Below are 26,036 nucleotides of genomic sequence, written 5' to 3' on the forward strand. Positions count from 1 at the left end.
TATAGACACACATAACACATAAACAAAAAAACGCATGTAATGTGCAAAGGACTGATTATTCATAAATTAATTATCAACAACTTATCTTACAACTTACTTATAAGTTGTGTGGAAAAGAAATAAAATCAAAATACATGATGGCGATGAACGAAAGTGTTAGATCGTGTTACGTATGTGAGTAAATAAATTCAGTTATCGACGTACTTAAAAACAAAATTATACATGCATTTTATTATATATTCATATACACGCATGAGGTGAATTATAATGTCCACAAAAAAAGAATTACATCAGTAGGGTTTGTTTTTATTATTACTTTTGTTTTCATTTCAAGGAGCAACAGGAACATGTACAGACGTGACTTTGGAAGGATCTTTCCCAGAAGAAGGTGAATTTTGAATTTTGAAATGAATTTTTTCCGACTATTACCATATTTTATGCATTACATGGTTTTCATAATGTAATTGTTTAAAAAGTATTTGATATCTTATTATAGAAAACTAGCAGTTACTCGTGGCTTCGCTCGCGTGGATTTGGTAATCTGAAAATTACTTCACGATGATATCCTCTCTATAACATTTGAACGCGCCATGACTCCCTTGGACGTTGAATTTTAAGAAATCTGTTCTTAGTGGGTATCTATATATATAACTATAATATATATAAGGATAATACTGACCAAATTTCATATTTATAGTTTCGGTGGTTTTGGCTCAGCCATGATTGCCCCATACAACCTTTGAGCCCCCTTATGACACCCTCAGGGGTCGAATTTGAAGGGGCAAAACAACCACTTCTTATTTAGACTGTTCGTTATGAAATGAAACTGTTAACAAAATTTTATTTATATAGTTTCAGCGGTTTTAATGCATCGCTCGGCATGCTTTCTCTATATGAAATTTTAACTCCCTTATGAACCCCCTTGAGGGGTCGAATTTCGAAAAACCCCCTTTTAATGAATCTTTGCATTATAAAATGAAATTGTGCTGACCAAAAACCTCATGGGTTCGGCTCGGCGATGATGAGTCAGTAGTTAGCCAGTCAGTCAGGACAAGTTATTTTATACGTACAGATAAAAAAAATCGAAATTTAAATTACCTATAGGAACTGTATTACCACAAACTTATTTGCAAATGTATTTTTCATTCAATTATCAGCTTAGAAAGAACGTGAGGGATAAAATTAAAGTTTTAACACGTGTCTCTTTTGAATAGAACATATCACTGTAAAAATTGATGAAAAAAACCCATTTTCTATAGTTAAATAATTGATTTTTTTTAATTTATAATCATTGTTTAATTCTTCCGTGGCAAAATACCATTCACGTATTTTAATAATGATGCTGTAGAGCAGTGTTCGTCACTGCTCTTTGATGCGTGATTCACACATCGAAATTTTCAATTTTACTCCTCCAAATTTCGTTGAGGAGTGAAATTACGTCTTCATATTTTATGTGTAACTTATTTTAGATTTATTTTTCACTGATAAGAAAGGAAAAAAAACCCTCTTTTCTCAAAAATATTCCTTAAAATTTTGGAAAGGAGAGAAAATACTCTCCAAAAACTATAGTTTCGGATAACACTCTTATAGAGGATTCTTTTCTTTTGGCGATTAAGCTACCATTTTAACCTCGGGAAAAATTTATTTTTCCGAATATGAAATTTTGTTGAAAAAACGACGTACGTGTATATAAAACGAGATGATGCTGCCATCTATTATCAAAATCAGCCACAATGAATGCCATTTTCTGTTGGACTTTTTCGAGGTAAAGCCAGTCCGATTTGTGCCTAAAAGCTATTATTTTATTTGTAAAATTAATTTTAGCTTTCTTTTGAATTAATAACAGATTCATTGCAAATTGTGTATGGAGTATATATACAGTTGAATCCCGTTTTAACGAATACCATTATAGCGAAAATCTCGTTTTAACGAACACTTTTCAAATCCCCGAGAAAAATCTTTATATTTTCTAATAAATTTGAATACAAAGATCTGGAATTCTTTATAACAAAATTTCGTTTTAGGGAAGTGATTTCTTTGGTCTCTTGGAAATCGTTATAACGGGATTCAACTGTATAAATATTGTGTATTTTTCATTGTACGTAATCTACGTTATTTCGTTCATTATTTTTAATAAACTCATAAGTGTTTTTATTGTTTGTTTCAGGTGACGGCAGACAATCAGCCCTTCTTATAGTCATCGATGACGGCTCTCATACAGAAGAAGCTTATTCAGGTGATGACAGTGTAATTTACAAACACAAATTTGCGAACTAATACTTCTTTTATATAAAGCATGTGAATAATACACACATTTAGTACATTCGCTTTTTCATCTAAATATTGAAAAACATCAACTTAATGTTTTTTCTCCCATTTCAGTCGGAACGAACAGAAAATCGCTCACGGTCTCTGAACAAATGCAGGTACATGGAAATTTATTTACATACCTTGCATAATATTGAGTGAAATATAATGCATCTCTTTATTGTGCTAATGAAGTAAAATACACATAAATATGATGTACACACGTCGTACATAATGTGTTGCCGAAGCCCGAAGTGCGGCCAATTCGCGAAGCGGCCGGTCCTGTCGCGAATTGGCCAAGAGTTTTAGCCAAAGTCCGAATTGCAGAAATGATATAGACTCTGGTCGACCATTTCGCGAAGTGGTCGGAGATACCTGGCCAAAGCTCGATGTGCTGATGTGAGAGGTAGGAGCCGAATCACTTTTTTTTTAATCGCCAACGCGTGATACACATACAGCTAGGGTTACCAAACCGTCCTCTTTTAGGAGGATATGTCTTCCTTTTTGACGTCATTTCAAGGGTCCTCCTACGTTTCGGAAAGTTCGCCCTTTTGTCCTCCTTTTCAAGTTTGCAGAATAATTTTTCTTATTTTCTGGGGAAATTTTTTTCCCTCTGCTTTGAAACATATTTCTTCATTGATATGATAGATAGATAGAACCGCCCACAACCCCGGACTAATGCAAAGCACCTTTACTTCCGTTACCTCATCTTCATTGATATGAGTGTTTTTGTGTTTTTTTCTTCCCACCCGCCATTCACCAATAGCCGTCGAGATTTCCAGAATTTTTCATGATTTCACTTTTTTAGTGGTTCTGTTTTAGAGCTTGGAAAAATTATTTTGCGGTCGGTTTTTTTTTTAATTGGTCGGAATAGTGGCGTCATCTATTGAGAAAATTTGGATGAGTGACGTGACGGGGAAGGTGTGAGCAGACGTCCACTTTTATCCGTTTTCGAACCTGGTAACCCTATATTTAGCAGATGTATCGGATTAGCTCCACGAGACGAGAGAAAAAAAGTGAAATTTGAGAGAAAAACGATAAAAATAGTTATATAAACATATAGTTTTTTCTGCCAAATTTTAGAGAGAAAAAATTATTACAGCATCGTGACTGCGGTTTGATCGGTTGCCATAACCACCATGGACATAATTATCACGAAAAAATACGACAACTTGACAGTGACCCCGAATCATGTCTTTTGTCAGGAATCACCGTCCACTTCGTGAAGCCAATGTTCGAAATTCGGGCATTGGTCGGGTCAATATTTAACAAAATTGGCCAATTCGTGAAGTGACCGGCCTGGTCACGATTTGGCCAATTTTGGGCTTCGGCGGTGACATATATATTATACATAATGTTGTTTTTAACTGTTTTTTCATCCTTTACTTCCGGAATTAGCAATTGTTTAAAATCGAAAATTTATTGGATTGTAATTTCTTATTTTTCTTATCTGCGATAACTTTATAGAGAAAAATTATAGTTTCTCCATAATATTTCCAAATTATTTCATAATGCAAATGTTATTTTCTTCTTTATTACAAGCTCACTTCGTTAACTTCCATTCAAATTATCTAAAAATAATCCATAATTGTAATTTTTTTATGCATCAAGTTTTAAATAGAGTTCATTTCCTTTTCATAATCCCAGTAAACTATTAATTACGTCCAAAATTTCACGACGTCCCACGTACAGTCTAGATATATACATAGAGCGAACTACAATACCTATTTTAAAATGATGCCAAAATCATTTTATTCTACCATTACTGAGATTTGACACGTTTAAAAAGAAATACAATAAACATGTTAAATCGAGAAGCTATCCATACTTAGAATAAGGCAACCATAAGTATTCTTATGGGCATTGTATAATATTTCATCATGTGTATATATTGTTTGTAATTGCATTTTTAATTGGGTTGCTGTATTTTTGAAATATATGACATCCATGTTTGTTATGGGCATCTTTTTCTCAGCCACCTCGTTGGATATTTTGCCTGTTGCGGCGTTGCATTTGTATTTGTATATTTTAATTTCGGTTACAACTCATCTTCATTTTTCTCCAAACTAAATCATACTCATAATTGTAAGACCGTCATGATGTTTTGTAAAAATAGTTTCCTTGAAGATTTTATTCGATTATAAAAATATTAATTGAGAAATACTTCAAATATATTCTTCCCATATTATTTGTATTTGTATTTCCATCGTTGTATTTTAATAATGCTAATAAATGCACAAATGATGTGAAATTTTAATGCATTTCAACACATTCTTTCACGTTTTATCTGGTAAAATTGAAACATTTCCGAAAAATATACGGACAAGGCTAATTTACTGTATAGCAGTGCAGAAATAGAAATATTTTTAAAAAATATATTTAAAATTAATTGGAAATTTAAAAAAATCGCCAGTATAAAACTTGACTTTATCGATTTCTCTTCAAAACTAGTGCACATTCCACAAAGTACAGACAGATGCATGTTGTTAATAACTTGATAAAGAAATTTTCTTCTATACGAATAAATAAACACTATAATGTGCTCATTATTTTGCACATCTTGTACTCAGTCGTACGTTTCTGCATCTAAACTATATTTTTTCTCTGATTTTTGCTATGTAAGGGTATCATCGAAGATCTAACTCAAAGCAGTACGCAGGGTGACCATACTGGGAGTATAACCATGGAAAAAGAAGACGAAGGACAATTCGACTCGGATATTGAAATTGATGACCTACTGGATGTAAGTGTTCACTCCCGTCACTATAATTATCGGACTTGAATTTTGGCAGTCATTATTATTGAGATGTAATAATACAACAATAGCTCGAATATCATTTCCACGAGTGATGTTCTTGATGTGAGGGAAGTTTAATATACAAAATGAACTACTATACTTGCATTTCGGGCACATTTTTTTGTTCAGTCTTTATATAGCCAAATTCGGTTATAGCGACTTTGAAGATTCAACGAATTTTTTTCGTTAACCGAGTGGTGGTTACATGCGTGGTTGATGTTTTCAAGTACAACAAATACAATAACATGCAACCAAATACACTACATGAAATTGTTATTTCATTATTATTCCATTATGATTAAGGTGAACATATTTTACCGGGGAAAAAAATAAGGGAAATCGTTATCATAAATATTTTTCTTCCGAAAGCATTGCCAATTCTCACCAAAAAATGTTTTCTATTGCTCGTGAAATAGCCAAGTATTAAGTGCTATTATAAGTCTGCAGTGAATTGGAATGTGTTTTAAAAGTTCTGCAGACAAATATGAATTTTTCTATTCATAGTGATATATCCATATATGTAATTTATGAATTATACAAATCATCTCCAACACCGATTTTTGTAAACACTATTTTGAAAAGAAATAGTCGGACAAAATTACGAGAAAATACAATACGACAATGTATAATTGTCATACCAACAAGCAAGTGGGAGCGTCAAAAACGTAATATTTTTTTTTAATCGTTAGGCATCATTTGAATTTTAGACGAACATTCCCTTAATGCAATTAATGCAATGAGGCTCTAATTCTGGGAATCTCCTGGGAAAACGTCAATCTAAAACAAGACCGAAAGCGTCACAAAGTGACGCTATATTTGAGGTCGTTGCATTTTTATCGGATGAATAGAAAAAAGTTCATTAACATCATTCTCTGTGGGAACTGTACGTAGTTGCCGATTATTGACGTTATAGCTGAGTTACCAATACAACCGAGGTCATTATAACTGAGTTTGATTGCTTCTCCCATTTCGGACCCTGCATGCACAAATCTGGTGGTCGTCTTTTTCTCACTAGAGAATTTTTGTTTTTACCTCAGCCAGACGTAAAAAAAGGATTATGCAAGTTTTGAGTCAAAAAAATACTGAAATATGAACTTTGGGGCTTTCACCAGAGGGCAGCACTTAAAGTTGAACTTTCGGGAAGTTTTTAGGATGGCGTCCAGCAGAAAATGCGATTTATTACATAAAATTTAGCAACAAAATTCTGGGAAAAATATACCGTACATCATCTTGACTGAAAAAGAAATTGAACGAAGGAATTATTTCTTCATAAAAAAAATTGAAAAATATTTGTCGCCATTTATGTTTTTAATGCATTTTTGAGTATCAAAAATGCAAAAACATCTTGAAAATTCCAAAAAAAATTAATGCTCGGATCTGAAAGGGTTATAGGCGTATCAGTTTTTTATGGAACAATTATTATCACTATGTGAGACACGTTTTTACAGGACAGTGAGGCCTATCTCATAGCTGTGAGCTGCCTGATGTGATTTTACACTTTGCTTTCAATAATTGTTGCCTGATTTAATTTAGAGTAATTTGTGAACCACACCCCAACCATCGTTGATAAATGTTGTAAACTTCAAGTATCTTCATGAATATTGGATTTAAAGATGTGGAAGATTTTGAAAATTATTTTAGGAGCAGGTTCCTATCATTTCACTAATTGGGAGTTTTATCACACAGGGACCGCATAAAAAAAAGGATCAATTCCTTTATTTTTCTTTATGTATAAAGTCAGTGAAACAAATTATAACATTTTACGTCATTTCAAAAAAAAAAAATTCAAAGTATGTTTCTGAAGTCACAACGATTATAGAGATATTGACCGGGAAAACAGTTTTATACAGAATGTGAAGCATGATAAAACTTATAATAAATTTTTATCGAAATTGAATACTTCAGATTTATTTATTTCCCAAGTTATGGAACTCGTGGTGTAGTTAGATACGCAGAGAGCATGCAGACATTTAACACGATCCTTACAAAACATGGAAATTCAACCATTTGTCGTTTTTCACTTCAAAATATGAAAAACAGTTATCAGTGTAAGATCAAATAAACATAACTCTGACAACACAAATACGTTAGGTTCACGCATATACACACACTTTTTTGCTTGCAACAATTCATTAGAAATTTTCCCAGAGAAATGTTTTCGAGGGGGATTTTTGTTGGCATGTAAAGGAGGTGAATATATGCATTTGGAATCTGAAAGAAAAATTTAACATGGAATGAAGTTTTACACTCACATTCATGTTGTCAAAAAGGCAGAGACTATGAAGGCAGGGTGGTTGTAGCTATACTGACACTATTCGGACTTATGTAGCGCATGTTCTGGAGGACGTATTTTGTTGAAATTTGGTATACATATTTATGGAACGGGGGCGGGGGGCAGAGAAAACTGCAGTAAAAAATAGTTATATTTTCGACCACCAGGTGAAACTGTATACCAACCATTCAGTTTTCTTTTTCCGTATGGTCCGTACAACCTGTATTCCAAGTTCAACGAAATACGTACAACAGAATGGGCGCTGCATTGGTCTGAGTATAACGTCAGTTTAATTATAACCACCCCGTATATATTTTGTTGGATTCTTACACTTATAAAAATTTCAACATAAAAAAAGTAATATTTATTTCAATAAATTTTCATTTGTTGATGAAAAGTAGGAAAATGGAAATGAATTCACATGAACATAAAACTGAAAATAATTTATTTTGTTATTTTTTAGGAAGCTCTACGTAAAACGCGAGAGAGTCAAGAAACTCTCGTTCCAGAGATTCCTTCCCCAGATTCGGCTGAAAAAGCAGTATCAGAAGGGTCCAGGGACCCTTTCGCTCTCAGACAAGAGGAGTCCGATCCCACGAGATGTAGATCGAATCCAACGAACGTCTCGATAACAGCAGTAACCGACAACACATTGCGTAGTTATCCTTGGCCACCCGAATCCGTAGTGACGTTCGACATCCCTCGAGACATTTCTTCGACATCCGTAGATCTTCCGCATTTCGAAACCGAAGATGGCACCAACAAGATAAGCGTCAGGACGTTGGGCGGTGATACTCCATTCGGTGTCGCTGACATCACAGAAGAATCCGCTGATCTTGTGCCTTATGCTCAGGAACTCGGCTATCAGAGTAAGTTATTCAAGATGTTATCATCATTAGTATTTACCAATAAGTCGAATCATTGAGCACCCTTTATCCACCTTTAAACACTGAAAACATGCAATGTACTTAAGGAACACAAAATAATTAAAAACGACCCAGTTATGAATTGTGATATTCCAGAACAATGACTTCCACACAGTAGGCCATAACAATTTCCAAGGCATTTAATAAGTCCGGGATGGCGTGAGATATTGCAGACACAAAGTTATGCTCGAAAGTAGTAATAAGGCTTTAATTGTAGACGAGTATTGTGCATGACTTCAAAGTGTCTTCGAAGTTCTTCAGTCTCGTACAGCCTTAGCGTAATATTTCAAATTAAGGTAATATGACCATGCTAAGCTTCAGTGATTTTTACTGAGGTCTGTATGATAAATTCTGAAAAGCAGATGGAGTTAAAAAATACTTTGAAGTGTTTTTGAAAGAAAAACACACACATAATGATTCACGTCACATCTCAACCGAAAATATGGAAAACCTCTTTTATCTTAGGGTCTACCTCTTACCCATATTATCAACAGATGAAGGCAATATGGCCAATGATTTCCTCAACGTATGTTTCTCAACAATTAACAGGCATTTTTACAAAAACTTATTGGTTCAAAAAAGTTATTCAACCAAGCAAACTTTTAATTGAGAATTAATTTTAAAATACATAAGAGACAAAAATGCCCAAGAGGTGGGTGAAAAAAATGCCCATAAAAAATATGGATGTCGAAAATATATCTAAGCTATTATCAAAAATACAGCAACCCAACAAGAGCAATAAAAATACCAATAATTATGATAAAATATAAATATACTGAACGAGTATATTTTTATATTTACCGAACCCATCTAAGTGTGGATAGCTTCTCGCGATTTACTCCAATATATTTATCGTATTTCTTTTTAAACGTGTCAATCGTCTTATAATTCACTACCCGCGGGAGTAAGCTATTCCATTCATTCACAACCCTAATAGAGAAGAACTCCCTGCGACAACACAACCTAGAAATACCCCTTACCGATCGGTACTGGTTTTCCCTTGTCGAAGCAGTTAACTGACGGCGTATTAATAACTCATGGTCTATTTTATCCATCCCGTTGAAAATTTTGAACACCTAAAACATCCCCCCGATATCTGCGCTCTTCCAAAACATTTTCAAAAAGTCTCTCTTCGTAGCTTAAGCCCCGTGTGCCATCAAGAGCACGCGTGTCACTTCTTTGCACCCCTTCGACCAAACCATTGCCCCTCTGTAAGTATGGTCTCCAAAACCTGACGGCATACTCCAAAATCTAAATATACTCTAAAAATAAATGTACTTCGAATAAAAAATAAATTTATTCGGCTTGAACTAAATTCACATGATGAATAAAGAAAAAACAAATTTTTAGGGCAACATTTCGGACGAATAAACCCTTTTTTCTTCTGTCTTGGTTAAAAAAAATTGGGGTGGAGCCCAGAGACCCGGTCAGATAGAATAAAATTTGGTACTCACACATTCGCAGTGAATATTGCGTACCACGCCATGAAACTAACCTATCATATATACTAAAGAAACCGACATGGCAGGCACAAGTTCATTCAGATGAATTATAATGAATGCATTTGAAAAAGTATTTAAAACTGTACAAATCATGATTAACAAATTAAAGTTGTTGAACAATGGAACCTGAGAAGAAATACAAATTTATATCGTAAGAAAATAACGACGCGTTTTTCCGGATGACACTTTCATCGCAATATGGCAAACTTGAGCAAAACTACGCACCACACAAAGCAAAAAAAAAAGGGGTCACGTGTCCAAACGAATAGTTACATAGCATAGGAACATCACATTTCGAATTCCGTTCGAAAAGAAAAAAATACAGGAAATTATCCGTATTACTATCGGACAACTTATAATCCGTTTTCCAAGAGTGTCGTAAATGTATAAAGTTTGAGGAACCAGTCTCAAACAAAGGGGCCTTTTGAAAAATGTCAAGCTGTCCGTGAACTTTGGTATAAAAAGAATCAATTAACATTTTGCAACTTCAAAAAATTCTTTTTCCTCCCTGTAAATTTCATTATTAACCGCATATAATACTCTATACTCATGATTTTGTACACTTTGTAATCTTATTTTATGCATTCAAATGTATGTATTCTGAAGAAGGAGAAATCCGTGGCTCTTTTTCTTTACTACAGTGGGACCTCCTATAACGGTCACTTTCCGTTAGCAGACAAAATCTTCGGTCCCAAGGGTGTTCGTTATCGAGAGATTCGTTGAACGCTATACAGAGCACCGAGCTCAAAAGAGCTCCCATTCTCCTTCATCTTAAAGTAACATAATGCGCATTATACAAAGTGTCCCGTAAGTGCTAGCACGGCCTCTATCTCATTAATCGTCCGTCGAGAAGGTATGATTAAAATTTAAAAAAAAAGCTCAACAGGCGTTCAAAAATTACTCTGTACCAGTTTTGACAGTGAAAATACAGTGTGTAACAAACTAAAAAATCTAAATCTTTATACGGTTCCCTAATCTATCTTTTTTTCTGTAAATAAATCGTTTATCTTAAACTGAAAGGTCCGAAAATGTAAAATTAGGGCTGGTCCGATTAATCGATCGATCAATTGTTAATCACAGTTAAAAATGTCAGTTTAGTTAATCGACTCAATCAATCAATTCGATTAAAATTTTTAATAAAAAAGTTTGTGAATTACGCAATTTTTTGCGATTTTTTTCGGAAAAGCAAATAAGATGTCATAAAAATCGTGTTCTATACATAACATTTTGATAAGTGACCATATTTAAAAATATTTGAATCAATATTTTGATCAATTTAGATTCAATAAAAATTGATGTTTTCAGTTTCAAATTGAGTTTGATGGGAGTGAAAGTCATTGTGAAAGTTCTATGTACAAGAAGTTTTAAAAAAGACTACCAAAATTCATTTCCTCCAGTACGAACAGTAGTTCTCCGTATTCTTGTAAGCATCACCTCACAAGTACCTTTGAGGAGGAGTTTCTAAAAAAACAAAAGCAAAAAAAACAGAATAATCGCAAGTAGTTTCGAAATCAGTGGATAATAATAACCAAAAAAATTACCGATTTCTTTTTTTCAAAAAACGACAAGATCAAAGTGAATAAATTACAGGTTTAGGCAAATTATGTTCAGCATATTAAATTGCTTGAAGCGGGTGGCCTCTATTTCTTAACCAATTCCTATATTTGTTTACATCTACCGAATAAGTTGAGTGTAATGAATAAAATATATTTTTATAGCAACCAATAATATTATTTGGTCACAAAAATATTCGATTAATCGATTAAAATTTTTTGATTAACCAGTTAAAAATTTTAATCGATTCCAAGCCCTGGTAAATATGAACTCAAAAATCTGATTGTCATAGAGGAATAGTCTTTGTTTAGACTCTCTTTGGGAAAAGGGAAAAAAATTTAAATCTCATCATCTTGAATTTTCTCCCGTATATCGGGGTGCCGTAGATGAAACTTTAACAGCTCATACCCCGTCCACCTTCGCTCTGCCTATTAAATGCAATAGTGCATTGAAGCCATGGTTGGTAATAAATGATGATAAAGTCACCATAAGATAAGCAACACGGCATTGTGATGAATCCAGTACTATTTATTAATTTTAGTTTACCAACGATGCTGGGGTATTATGCGTAATCACCGGTGAAGGGAAAAATGCAGTGAAATTTATAAAACTTACTGCAATGGTCGACGATTATGCACAACCACCGGATATTTATCACATTTAGCGTAGCATTTAAGCTTTTTCGAAAGACAAGTTTTCTATCGGTTACCTTTTCTCCTCTACAGATGGCAGCACCACAATCACACCGACATGTGGCGAAGAGGACGTATCCGAAGAGTTCGTGGCCTCTGTGGCAGATCAACAAGTTCCACCAACTCTAAGACTCGGAATAAGAGAAGCGCCTACATTGACGTCTTTGACGGAATCACAATACAGTCAGGTCAGAATATGCATGACTTCATTTTGCTCTGTTAATTGTAGTTTCCTCTAGAAATATACATACATTTAAAAAAAAAATCTAAATATATTTTTTAACGCAATGAATTCGTCATCAAATTCATATTGAAGTTCACGGACCACCCCAGACTACTTTTTATAGAGTTATTTCTCTGTTTATTGTAAGAAATACCCTCTTTCTTTCTACAAAACTGTTGTAGAAAGAAAACAAAAATATTGCTCTTCAAAATTATTTTCTCAGGTAACACTGAGAGACTAGGACTAGACATTTATCATACCTGTAAAATAATTACTTTATTGGAACTGAAATATTGAGGTAATAGATTTTATTTTCCCGATAAGTTATGACACATGAATCCTCAATTTTCCTCTCAAAGGGAAAGCGGTTACTTCCAAAAACTGTGAATTGGAAATTTTTTTCGACTTTATATTTTGTCAAATTAGTCAAGCTTAACTCATCGAACGAAATCGTTTCCAAACGTTCCGGTAGGTTTGGAAATTACTATATATTGTTTTTATTTTATTACCTATTCATTTATATGTCTGTATGAATAATATCTGCTTTCATGGATAAGAGTAATCTGGCGTAAACATGTATACGAATACAGGATCTCGGTCAATTAGTAGATACTGGATAACAAATACGGCGGCCTATCTGTATATAGGTCTAAGATTTAGCACACGCTTAGGAGGATGAACGTTGAGATTAAATTTAAACCCCAATTAGCCCCCCTCTCTCGGCTTTTTAAATTTCTCCAACTTCTTTCAATGAAATGCAATTGATGCTTCTCCGTGCAAAGTTTCGAATCAGAAATTTTTCAACGAAAGGTCATTCGTGGCCAATCATAGATCATTCCAATGTTTCGATAAATGTCTTAACATATTTTTATGATTTCAATGGTTTACTACTCTATGCTAAAGCTTATTCTTAGTATAGGATAAAATCTACACACCAAATACCAGCTCTACAAAGTATTTCTCTACGTAATAAACTTACTGCGTAATATTTAAAAAAGAAGTGCGTTGCTTGTATATGAAACCGGATTTCAAATAATTGATTTTCAAATGTTCATCAAATTAAGTTCTAGTTTTCAGAGTATTTTTCCTCGAGGTTTTAAAATTGACATTAATTTTCATTCGTTTGCTAAATGTATCATTCAGTTATTATAGTGCTGGAAAAATTATAAAGCTAAGAGTGAATTTGCCAAATCTTTGCAGTGAATAATATGATTGAAAATATGTAAATTAGTTAAAAACTTTTAAAGATAAGAGATAAACATTTACGTCGGCATTTGATACTTTTTCTTTAATTTATCTAATTATTTGGAAATGCCTGTAGCTTAAGAAAACGGTACAAAATCTGCGGTTTTCAAGAGATCTCACAATTCAAAACTTTATAAATGTGTAATTGTAACAATGCAAACGTGCTCGAATTTTTTTTTAAGTTATTGACCAAAAACCAAAATGAACTCCATTTTCTGAATTTACAGATTCTAACTTTAGTCTTCTAATGCTCAGATTTGAAGAAGCTAATATAGAGAAATATTGTAAGATTCAGATCTGTACAACTTATGTTTCTTTTCAAGATTTCAAATGACCATGGCAATAAAAATGTTTAACATTTAAGTCGATCTAAACTGAAATAACATCAACAAAGAAAATTCGATTTGTAACCGTGTGGCTAATTTTTTTTTGAATCTGTATTGATGCAAGTATAAATTTGAATTTGAGATTGCCAGCAGATTTCATGCTGTCAGGGATTCATTAAAACGGTGTTTCCGAAAGTGGGCAATGAAACTGTCCAAAGTGGCGATAGAAGCTACAGGTAGAACATAGGATCCTATGGATTTTTTATAATTTGTTGAAAATTTTCTGAAGAAGGGGTGGGGTGACGAGAAACAAAAAGTTGAGGAAACTGCAATAAATCCAAAAGAAAAAATTAAATTCGAGTGTATCACTGAAATAAAGTCCAAAACCCAATTCCTGGAAAACTTACAAATGACCATTTGGCATTCACGAAATTTATCTATAGCAAAGGAGAACAATATGGCCCTATAATTTTCATTGAAACTTCATTGGATAGATTGTGATGACTTCAAATCCTATTCACACACGATCTACATTCAAAACTTCGTTCTTTTCAAAAAAATTTGGAAGTGGTTCTGCAATTACTCGAGAGAGATAATTTTTCCTTGCTTGTAATTTTCTTACCTTCAATGTTATGACATGCTTGCAGACATTTTGCTGTCGTAGCTCGGGAAGAGTGGATATTTCTCTTAGGTAAAAGCCAGCTAAAAAAACTTTGGTTAGATGCCAGTGCCGTTAAATCCATTGAACATCCGCGTCCCAGCCTTGATTTGAACACCATAAATTTCGACTTTGCTTGAACAATAATAGTATTTTTGAGTCCCCTCGAGACAAAGTGTTTACATCGTGTGTGCGACAGTGTGTGCGTCGTTGTATTCAGTTTCCCCGATTCCTCAGCCACAGATTTCGAGAATTTTGGCTATAGATATTATGAGTTAAACAAGTGATGTTATCGACAAACATCAAGATGTTACAAGATGTCACATCAACAAAAAGATGTTATTAACAAACAAACAATATTATGCGATTAAACAAGTGATATTACAAGAGAAAAAACAAGTGAAAAATAAGTGACTGTAAGAATGAGCTGAGAAAATTCATCGAAATGTCCTGGAAAAATATGAACAATGATTTTTCTTGTAAATCATCTTTGTTCTAGATTTCTATTTGCAAGATCAATTTTCATAGTGACTAAATCACTACGTGATTCCTACGGTGGTAATTATTGAAAGAAAACGTTTTCGTTCATAAATTATTGAAGTAAACGTTCGGGAGGCTTTATTATAAATTTCTAATTTTTCATCGTAGAATTAGATGTACACTATAATTATGCAGTGAACCAGTTTATGAAGAAGCATCTTTGTTCTTGATTCTTACTTGCAAGACTAATCTTTATGGCGGCTGAATTTTTTTGAAGGTTATATAATACGCTCTGTAATTGGGCACAAATTAAGTTTGGCGATAAAAATATAACTTGAATGAAAAAGTATTAATCCAAGTAATTACTGAGATATGAGAACGCATCACAAAAAAGTGTCTTTGGCTCTGGTTTGTGGATTCTCTTTTCTTTTGATGTTGCTTCTTTCTTGTTGTTCCTCACCAGCAGTCGCTGAGTCGGAAGAAGTTTTTTGAGGAGACACAGAATCGCGCGGATTCAGCAAAGTTGCTAAACTGAGTTGCAATGGTGGGCGAAAATCTCATCGTGAAACGTGCGGGGATCTCACTCTCTCTCTCTTCGTTCTTTTTCTTTATATTAACAACTCTAAATCATTGAGTCTTAACTTTTGCTTTCAAGGATTCCGTTGCTATTGACATTTATTACCCAAGAGCCGTCGAAAACCGCAAGCCCCGATAAAAACACACAAACAAGATAATCAACTACAGTCCGCGCCGCTTAATGTGATCACATTGGGACTCTGGGTTTCTGATACCAATAACCGGATGATAATTATATCCAAAAAGCCCGTTTTGCAAGTGCGGTGACCACACATCCCTTTTGCTCAAATGGGATGAACGGACATCGGTGCAATGTGACAATATTTTCCCATTTTCTCCATATATATATAAAACATATTATTTGGTTGCAAAAGGTTTGATCTGTGTGTGTGTGTGTGTTTTTTCATTTTTTTCATTCCAAAACGGAACTTATTTGTTTTTCCTTGAAGCTAAAATCCTGTTTTTTCATATTATTCAGCCTTTGTGAGCATATTTTTCCGAGCAGTCTGCCGTAATGCTAAACATAACTACTGGACGGGATGTCTGTAGTAATGGGATTATTTTTTGTAAATTTATGTCATTTGTATATTGAGAGAGGGAATATAAAATTTTTAATTTTATGAATTAAAATGGGGCTTGAATTCTGCAAGTGACAGAGCCTGACCGTGTTCGGTAAGTAAGTAGGTGTCCCTTTCTGTGAGCCGTTAAACTGAAGCTATATATAATGTATATCTTGAATTCCATTTTTTTATATCCAATACGCTTCATAGATTCCTTGGGAAAGCCTTCTGAAAAAAAAAATTGAATCTGGTCAAATGAAAGAAACTGATCAAGAACTGGAGGAAAGAGCTTTATTTTTTTTTTGATACATTTACGTTCACTATAGGAAGATCATTGCAAAAGCTTTTCCAAACGTATATGGATCAAAGACCGATTTAGGTGTACGGAAATGTCTATCATTGAGGGAGCGAGGAGAGAACACTTTCTATCCTCCTACATAATGTTGCAGCTTCATAACAGAGACCATCTGTGATGAGTTAGAGATAGATCCTTGCTTCCAAACGTGGGGTCCATGCCCCACAGGGGGGGGGGGGGGAGAGCAATTTGATGATTTAATGGGAGCGATCATGATTTATGAAAATTCATATATTTAATGAAAAAATAATTTCTCGAACTAAGAAATAATTCGTATTTGATAATAAAATAATTTAAATGTTGATTAAAATTCATATTAATGAAAAAATTATCTTAATAAATAAAATTCTTCAATAATATAGGGCTCCCTATTAAAAATAGGGAGATAATATAATCCCTCCCTAAGATAATATAAAATAATTCCTCCCTAATGGGACTAAAAGCCCTTGGGCCCCGTTGGGTTTATTTGTTAAGACGCCACTGTGTGAACAGAGATACCGCAGTACGAATTATTGACCATTAGGCTTCAAGGGAACTGTTTTTCGACCCGCACTGTCTCAAAGGTTAGAAACCCCGTACTTTGGGCCAGGTTGATAGATTTTTGGCTTCCTCCACGTGAGAGGACAGGAGATCCTTTTCCAAATAGCAAAAACTACAGTAAAACCTCCCTCATAAAATATTCCCCTTTTAGTGGTCACCTCACGATAGCGAACGCTCCTTTAAAATTACGTCAAAAAAAAAACAAAAAACGGGCCTCAGTGTATTTTGCTATCTATTAACAGGCACTCCTACGTTACGAACAAAATTTTCCGTCCCATGAGTGTCCGTTATCGAGAGGTTCTACTGTATATGTCACAGAAAGGGTACAGGAGTACAAATAGGGCCTACTTCCTTCTATAGGGGCACACAGGCTAATTTGACGTGTGAGTAGAGTACAGAGAATCTCCCCCAAGAAATTTCAAGCTTTTTAACCTTCAAAAAAGCGTTTCAAATTCATAGAAATTTATTAAAGCAGCATTTAAAAATATTTTTTTTTCAACATTTTAACTTTTTTATACTTCCCGATCGTCTCCTTTCCCCCCCCCCCCAGTGTCTCTTGAAGGGGACATAAGAATTTTATAAGATGCTTAGGTAGAGAGACATGGCGAAAAGAATGTTGGGAACTGCTGAGTTATATTTTTTGAAGATTTTCATGCCTTTCTTGTTGAGGCATGACCTGGATGCTAAAGCCTATCTCTCTCTCTCGGTGGAGAAAAAATGATTTTCTACATCCGAACACCAAAAAACAGAATACAACAAAGCTAAATATTTAGTTGGGGGTTATCTGGCAGTGCGGGACAAAACATTCTTTTTTCACAGTAATGAAAAGATAACTTTGGAGTTCGTTTTTCTTTATCTGCTAGAACGACTGAATGTAAGCAGCTGACGGTTAAGGGGAGTCGGAAAAAACTGAAAAACCCAAAATCAGTAGGAGTCATCGTCATACTTCAGTCATGATTTGGTGAGCGCATCTTACGACAACCAAGTAAAGCTACACTCCAGAGTGAAACTGATTAAAACACCCGCCAGAAAACTGTAGACATTGTGCTAGGATATACAGTGTGTCCTTTAAGTCCTAATTCGGCCTTCATTCCCCCTTCTCTGATTTTGAATTCAAATATCTCAGCCAATATTGCACTTAGAAACATGGATTTATTTTTATTTGTTTATTTATTTTTTGTTGGCCTCAAGAGAGAGAGACAGAGAAACCGAATAAAATTCAGATTATTTTGTGACACACTGTACTTCCACTCGTAAGGCCGGTATAGAGTGATTTCTGAACACATTTTGAGCATTTTTTAAATTGAACCTATACCTCCACGACATACGGTTGATGAAGTAGAACTAATAGGACACCCTGTATAGTGAAAACTTTAAGCTATGTAAACCTAACATGAAGTTTCCTGCAGCGATGCACGTAAAGCCAAGAACATACAGGACATTGTTTTAACAGCTGACTGGCCTACCTGGGCAATCCTGAACTCAATTTTTGGACTGTAAACCGTGAACTGGACTCGGGAACATGATATATCTGTCAAAGCGCGTCATATCAGAAAGTATTCACGAAACTGAAACGTCTTCGGAAAAATATTGAGCGCAGTAAAATTCAGTTCCGATGTTCATCATTAGTGGATGTTTCCTATGCAAATTATAGAGCTAATTTCTTGCAAACACGTGACTAAATCTGCTTAAGCTTTATAGCAAGGACTCTAAACATCTCCAGCAGAACGATCTCCATTCTTATTTCTACACCAAACAGTACGGCGTTGATTTCACAAGAACGCGCTTTGCTGGTCAAAGTATTTTACGAGCATGTTGATTCCGCACTAAAACCTATGCAGAAATTTTTGATGTCTGAAGCGTTTTTCGGAAATTTTTCCCCTCATCCATTCAGAAGTTCCCGAAGTTTCATCATTTTCTGATGTGGTATACTTAAAGCTGTCGACAGCTCAGAACAGAAGAACATTTGGACATCATGTATATACGGATTCTGTCTGGAATGTGAGTGTATCATGACTAAACAGGGGGTTTCGAAGTCACCCCAATGAACATTGGCGAGTAGAATTCTCTCTCTGAAATACGCAGGTAAGATTAATGTAGGTCTAGTACATGCTTGTGTCTGTTTATCTTATCGGCGGTGGAAAAAGAACAGGTCCGAGACGATGATAGTTTCGTGATGAAAGAATGAGATGCTCGAGAAGAAAAGCATTCTGTCTTAAAGATTGTTTCTTAACGTACTCAATGGCTGCCCTTCATTGTGGTTCACCCCTTTCTGCTCTCAGCGAGACACTATTTTGGATCTATTTCGGAACATCCTCTTTTCGAACAGATGCTGTTGCGAAACAACACCCACTTGCATCCTTCGGGTGGTCACGGGAGTGGTTGTTGCTTTGGTAGATGAATTCACGGGACGTAAGTAAAGTCTGGTATCGATTGCACACATGAATGCAAAAAGTAAAAGCAGTCTAACGGGGAGGGAGGGGGGGGATTTTGTGTGTCGGCTTATCGGACTTGATCCAGAAATTGAATAATCTGTATCTTCATCGTTGCTTTCTGCGTGATCGTGGTGATTTCCCTTTGTACAGGGTGTCCTGTAAGTCCTAATTCGGCATTTATCTCATCAATTTCTTGTCGTACACGTCGTACGTGGTTCTAATTCAAACAATGCTCAATGTATGTTCAAGCAAGGAAAGTTGGGAAAAAAGCAGCATTATATAAAAGGCAGGCAAAACGATTCACCGGCATTTAAAATGTGTGTGATTTTTCCCCAACTTCCATCAGTTTTTTTGATTTCGAATATTTCAGCGAATATTGCACTGAAAAACGTGGTTTTTTGCCCCAGAAGAGACAGGGCAACAACTTTCCAACTGGGGTTTTAAAGACAGTGTGTTCGTATAAGGAAGTTAATTTTTTTTTTATTTTGATAACTATATAACCCTTACAATATGAATGACGTATCTGAGTACTACCAAAGCTTCTTAGATGCTACTAGTATCTATGGTATACAGGAGGCTTTTGTACTACACGTTATGTTATCGGATACTCTTTTCGAATTGGAAGTATGCCTCTAGGATCCACGGTGCGCCAGTGAAATGCCATTCGTGCTGTTACCTATGCACCCTGTATATACTTTAATAACGACAGCCTACACAGCCCTGGTGTGTTTATCAGACACGCAATTTAACATTATTTCATATTTGATTAAGCGACTAGGTAGGGAATTAGTTATCGCGGAACCTAACCAGTGTATTCACATGCATATATGTGATTCAGGTGCATCTGTTTTACAGACATGAAACCCACAATGATGAAAATATTCATATGAGTGATATTATAATATTGTAAGATCTGTTATTCGTTGTGTGGATTTTCTTTTCTAACAACAGACTGATTCGCATTCCCTCCGCATAAGTGGAAAACCGCGGAAAATAAACTTTTGCCCACCATCCTATGCCGCCAGCGGTTATCGAACCTGGGACATTGCGACGAGAAACCATCACTATGTTCACACGACTACACAGAGGCAAGTATTTTTACTACAATGTGGATCCTTCAGAAAACCTCAAGTGCAGGTGTCCAAAGACTTCCTGGGAGGTCTTTGGGAAAGATTTCAGGTTGTGGGAGCGGAGAGGGGGGGGGGGCTCCGTAAATTCGGATGAGAAAAAAATTAACTCATTTGTGTTACATTGCTGTATACTTGATGCTATTTTGCAAAGAGGTCCGTGAATTTCATTTTATTGGTAGCCTACCGACAGTTAATGGAACACAAAAAGTCAAGAACCTTTAGTGAATAGCAGAACATGCCAGAAATATCTTCATATTATCCCCTGACAATATAACTATATGCCTAATCAGTATTATCTGAAAAAAATCATTTAAAGAGTAATTTCACTCTTCTCTCTAAAAATTTAGGCGGTGATTTAGTAAAAACGGGGGGATTTTTTTAATGAAAAAACAGAGAAATTACCCTATTCAAAAAAATTACCAAAAATTTGAAGAAGAATTTTGACTCTTCGATGAAATTTGGGGAGTAAAATTCAATTTTAATGCCTGAATCACGCATCTCGCATCGGGATGCGTATTTGCAAACACTGTGTCTAAGGTCATGAGTGTTATGCGTTCATTGCCGCCATCTACATTTCAAACTACAAGTGAGAATTGGCAAAAACGTATAATTTTTTACGCATTAGAATTTTCGTGTGGGTGAATTTACGCGTGACAAGTCGAAATTGGTCGGTAAACGACCATACCATGAAACAAACTAACATTGCATGTCTCTAGCACCATATTCATACCTCTAACATGACTCAATTGTTCTTGCCTACTCTCAAAATTTATGCCATGTTCAGCCAAGGGCGGGGGCCTGACAGAGTGACCCTCTAATCTAGGGCCCGGGTCGATTCTCGCAATTATTTGGTTTTTTAACAACATACATTCACTATTTAGGGTCCCGTGAAAATTCTGGCATGGGGGCAGCTAACATTCCCAACCTAGTGTCTCTGCTGTTGGATATGGGGGGGGGGGGCTTTAGGAATATTTTTCCCATATTTTTATGGCTTATCCAAAGTTGTTAGCAAAACCGATTTAAACATAACGGCTATACCCCACGTTAATCGTATGAACTTTACTGAGTGAACAACAGCCTTATTAAAATTCTGCAGATTGATAGACATGGTCGACTCAGCATCCAGCATGTTGTTGTAGATCTTCAAGGCTGCGGCCTCGAAAAAATACACTCTCAGACCTTTTGAACAATAGGATTCATGTGTCGGGAATATTTTTTTTTCTCCCCCTTTGTACTGTTGCGGTTGGTGTTTTTTCTTCTGTGGTTTGTGAAGAGGGAATGAACTGTCTGTTGATTGCTTGAATGTTGAACAGAAAAAGAAGCGTTTACAGTTTTAAGCGTTTGGCGAAATCCCAAAAAAACATATTATAATCTTTTTTATTTCTCACTTTGTAGAGAAGCGTATATTTTTCGAAAACAAGGTAGACCTTTTTTTCAGTCTACGCTACAACTGCAGCGAAAAGCACAAGATATAACCGTGATTCCCAACGTGAGGACACGCCCCAAATCGGGGCGATTTGATTTTTAAGCGAGGCAATTTGAGAATGAGTTTTTCCTATAAAGGGTTGCGATCACGGAATTTTTCAGAACTTCCACCATTTTCATATTCTTTTAAATTTGTATTTTTTAAACAATTTCTTGACGCGACATTTTTCTCTCAGTGTTTTCTTCGAAAAGGTTTTGTCTAAGGGTTCTTAATGTTTTGTGTTCCGTGGACAATTTCCGACAAAATAAATGAAGTGAAGAAAAACAAAATCCATATATACTCCTTCACAAAATAATATTCTGTATATAGCAATAACTGCTTAATTCTGAAGAGCCACATGGTATTGCACCTGAAAAGTGTTTAACCGGCGTGTGCTACCAGCGCTGACATACGGAGCTGAAACATGGACACCCATAAGCAAGACGATAAAAAGTAAAAAGGCTACAGACAACACAAAGGGGCATGGTGGAAGATGTATGCTAGGCATCACAAGGAGAGACAGAAAACGAATCACTCGAATAAGAAGCCACACAAAGCTAAAGGATAGCATGGATGAATTAAACATTTAAAATGGAAGTAAGCTGGACGTATTACAAGACGACAGGACAACAGATGGACCACAAGTATTCTGGGTTGGTAAACGTCCGAGAAGGCGCCCCCACGCAAGATGATCGACGAGATCGGAAAAGTAGCTGGAGTCAACTGGATGTCTAAAGCATGAGACAGAGTAAATTAGAAACAATTAGAGCAGACCTTCATCCATCAGTGGATTGAAAATGGTTGATGATGATATAGCAATATGAAAAAAATGAGTTAATTGTTCTCTCATCCAAGCCCACGATACCCCTTCCCCGCTCACAGAAGTCTCACGAAGGACACTCGTGTGTGGAAAATTCACCGCCGCACAATTTACCGAAGGGAAAATTTACCACTGGAAACATTCACCGACCTGACGGTTTACCGCTAAGAAAATTCACTGACAATCCATCGACAAAGTAATATAGGGAGTGAGTGGATGAATAGGTTAGTGAGCCAGTGTGCAAGTGGGTCCACCAGTGGTATGATGCTCGTCTTCCACTATGAAAGTCCACGGGTTTGAATCCGAACATAGGATGTCAGAAACAGTTTCTTTATCCACCGGGCCCGGGACGACCGCTGATAAATGACACCTTCATTTTGCACCAACCCACTGGTTGGAAATTACCGTATGGTGATATATGACTAGAGTTGGCGTGCAGTAAAGTAGTGAGCAAGGGGTCAGGGGAGTTGATGATTCATCAGGTTAACGACAGAGACTGGGTGTCTCGCGGTTTCTCCAGTTCTCCAGGTTAACAAATGTGTGGTAGATCGAGCAGGTGAGCGAATGACTGAGCGAATGAGCACGTAGCCGAGGGAGTCAGTGAGTGAACAGATGAGTAAATGCGTCACCGAGTTATTAAGCGAGCAGATGAATTAGTGAGTGAGCAGGTGATAAAATGAGCGAATGGTAGGTGAATGAGTGACTGAGTCCCTCATGCGGTCCCACACTCATTCGCTTACTAACTTGGTCATTCATTCGGTTACTGCTTCACTCACTCACTGGTGACGAACTGTTTTCGGTGCATTTTCCAAGCGGTGATTTTTAGTCGGTGAATTTCGGAGAGGGTTTGATGCTCTAAATGGACAAAAAAAAAATTGTTTGGGAACCACTGAGATGTAAAATTCATCAAATCAGAGCCGCCCTTAGAGGTGTGCGACAGGTGCGGTCTCACCGGACCCCGCACTCTGTTAGACCCCGCATTGATGGTAAATTACTGGAAGCTCCCACCAATTTTAAATCACTTATTGCATTATTTCTAAATTTCATCAATTCTGGATTATTTTCATTTTGTTCAGAATTTCAAGAATGATGGAACCGTTAATTTCAATAATTCTTCATTTTCATCCGTTATGAATTTTTCTCCCCGTTAATTTTGAATTTTTACCATTCCTGGAATTATTTCTCTTATTGATTCTGAAATTATTTTTATCATCGGTCCTGAATTTTCATCAGTATATTCTAAAATTCTGAATTTCCATCAATTCTCGAGTTATTTCTTTCATTAATTGTGAATTTCGATTCGTGCAGGAATTATTTCTACAATTATTTTCGATTCATCAATTGTGAAGTTTTCATTAGATTTGGAAATCACATCTCGCATTAGTTTAAAAATTACCTTCAGTGCTGAAGTTTAATAACTTTTTACGTCAATTTACATTTAGTTGTACGTTCAAAATTTCTTGCACTCTCAGCATTCCTGTATATTTTGAAATGATAGACGCCGATTCTCCTCCCCCACAAAATAAATAAAATCGATTTCCAAAATAAATGGAAATCGACTGCGTGTACGAAATCTTTCTGTGTACCTAAGACTTTCGAAAAATGTTGCAATGTTTTAGCAATTTTTCTTGGCAAAAACATCCTTTGAAACATTAACGCTGTCACTGACAGTTCCAATCCGATTTAGATTGTGCAGATTAGATTCTCCCTACAATTTAGCTCACGCTATACCAAACCTCATATATGTACCATTACTTTATAGTAATTTCAAACGAATTTGTGCATGCGCCTAGTATACGTTGCGTATCCAGTAACTAGGATTTAAGTGACTGGGCAGTAATTAGGATTTTTGCCGCCCCCATAACTTTCAAATTCGATAATTTTATAACGGTATTTATTGTTCTCGCCTAAAATTGTCACCCGGGACAGCCCCCCCCCCCGCCCCTTCTAGGTACGGCTCTGTGTGTACCTAACGCAGCGTTTTTCAACCTTTTTTGTCTCACGGCACGCGAACGTACAGTTGAACTTCCTCGGAATACTTGAGTAAAGATTTTTTTTTAAAGTAAAACTTCAGTGATTTAATTATTAACAAATACAAACAAATGTTCCTTAATTGTAATTAAAATATAATTAAAATTTCTTGTAAAAATCTTAATTTGATACAATAATTCACTTTGTTGAATATTTTATTCTGTGTACTGGATAAAATTATTACTGAGAGAAAGTCGTTTAAATACGGCCAGATTATTACATAAAGGTCTCGTGCCATAATTTTTAGATTATGTGATTAGGTCTTATTTTTGGTCTATGCACTCATAATGTTTTGGACCAGTGTTTTCCCAGAGTCGGCAATATCGCCCCCTGGGGGCGATTTAAATGTCCAGGACGGTGGTAGAAGCTTAGAGTTTATGAGGAAAGACGTCACTCTCCCTTGTTAATACGACAGATACAGGAAACTAGTTAAGTAAGGAGATATCGATTTTTTCAGGAAAGGAAAATTCATCTCTGCCCTCACGGGGATCCGAACCCCTGTCTCTCGTTTGCTGGTATCTGCTTAGGGTTTAGTACAGGATCCTATGGGGTGAATTGAGTTGGAGGGCGATGAGAAGAAAAACATTTTGAAATAGGGGGCGATGGAACAGAAAGTTTGGGAAACTATGCTTTAGACTTTAGAAAATAGTTTTGCCAATTGGCTTTGAAAAATTTCGCGGCAGACCTACTCACACAAGTTGAAAACCCTAACCTAACGTAAAGTTTGTTTCTCAAAAATACATATAATGGGTTCAAGGAGGGATTGTGTTGATGGGATTGTTAGCAAATCCGCCGCAGATGACGAGAAGCTAATGGGGGTAATCGCGAAAACAACAAAGCGGTAGGGAGTTACTCCAGACCAACTTAAACCGGATTGCAGCATGGGCAAATGAATGGAGCATGCCGTTTAGCGTTTACAAGTGCATGATCGCTCATTTTGGTTTAAACGATCCACGTTTCACTTACGAGTTAAATGGTGTCACTATCCCGGATGCAAATAGGGTCACCGATTTGGGAATTCTTATTGACGAGCGGCTTAGGATTTCTGAATATTCAGCGGTGGTCAAAAAAACGAATAGAATGATCTGTTTGATTCTTAAGAAGGTCTCTTCGCGTTCCCCGAGGCTTAGTTCGTCCTGGAC

At 35.8% G+C, this 26,036-nt stretch overlaps 1 protein-coding gene across 1 annotated transcript in view; it reads left to right on the top strand.

The window, feature by feature from the left end:
- The window catches only part of LOC149077613 (protein Obscurin-like), a 218,920-nt gene that overhangs the window by 15,025 nt on the left and 177,859 nt on the right, over positions 1 to 26,036 (top strand). Inside the window, exons 3-8 of the mRNA XM_089245168.1 lie at positions 335 to 388; positions 2,168 to 2,236; positions 2,383 to 2,426; positions 4,931 to 5,050; positions 7,840 to 8,245; positions 12,084 to 12,238. Coding sequence (XP_089101294.1) covers positions 335 to 388; positions 2,168 to 2,236; positions 2,383 to 2,426; positions 4,931 to 5,050; positions 7,840 to 8,245; positions 12,084 to 12,238 — 848 coding nt within the window. The remainder of the gene's footprint in view (positions 1 to 334; positions 389 to 2,167; positions 2,237 to 2,382; positions 2,427 to 4,930; positions 5,051 to 7,839; positions 8,246 to 12,083; positions 12,239 to 26,036) is intronic.

This window comes from Pholcus phalangioides, unplaced genomic scaffold (assembly GCF_987345545.1).
Source record: "Pholcus phalangioides strain wild (caught in Gottingen) unplaced genomic scaffold, Ppha-v1.0 ptg000015l_1, whole genome shotgun sequence".
In the NCBI taxonomy this organism is placed as follows: Eukaryota; Metazoa; Arthropoda; class Arachnida; order Araneae; family Pholcidae; genus Pholcus; species Pholcus phalangioides.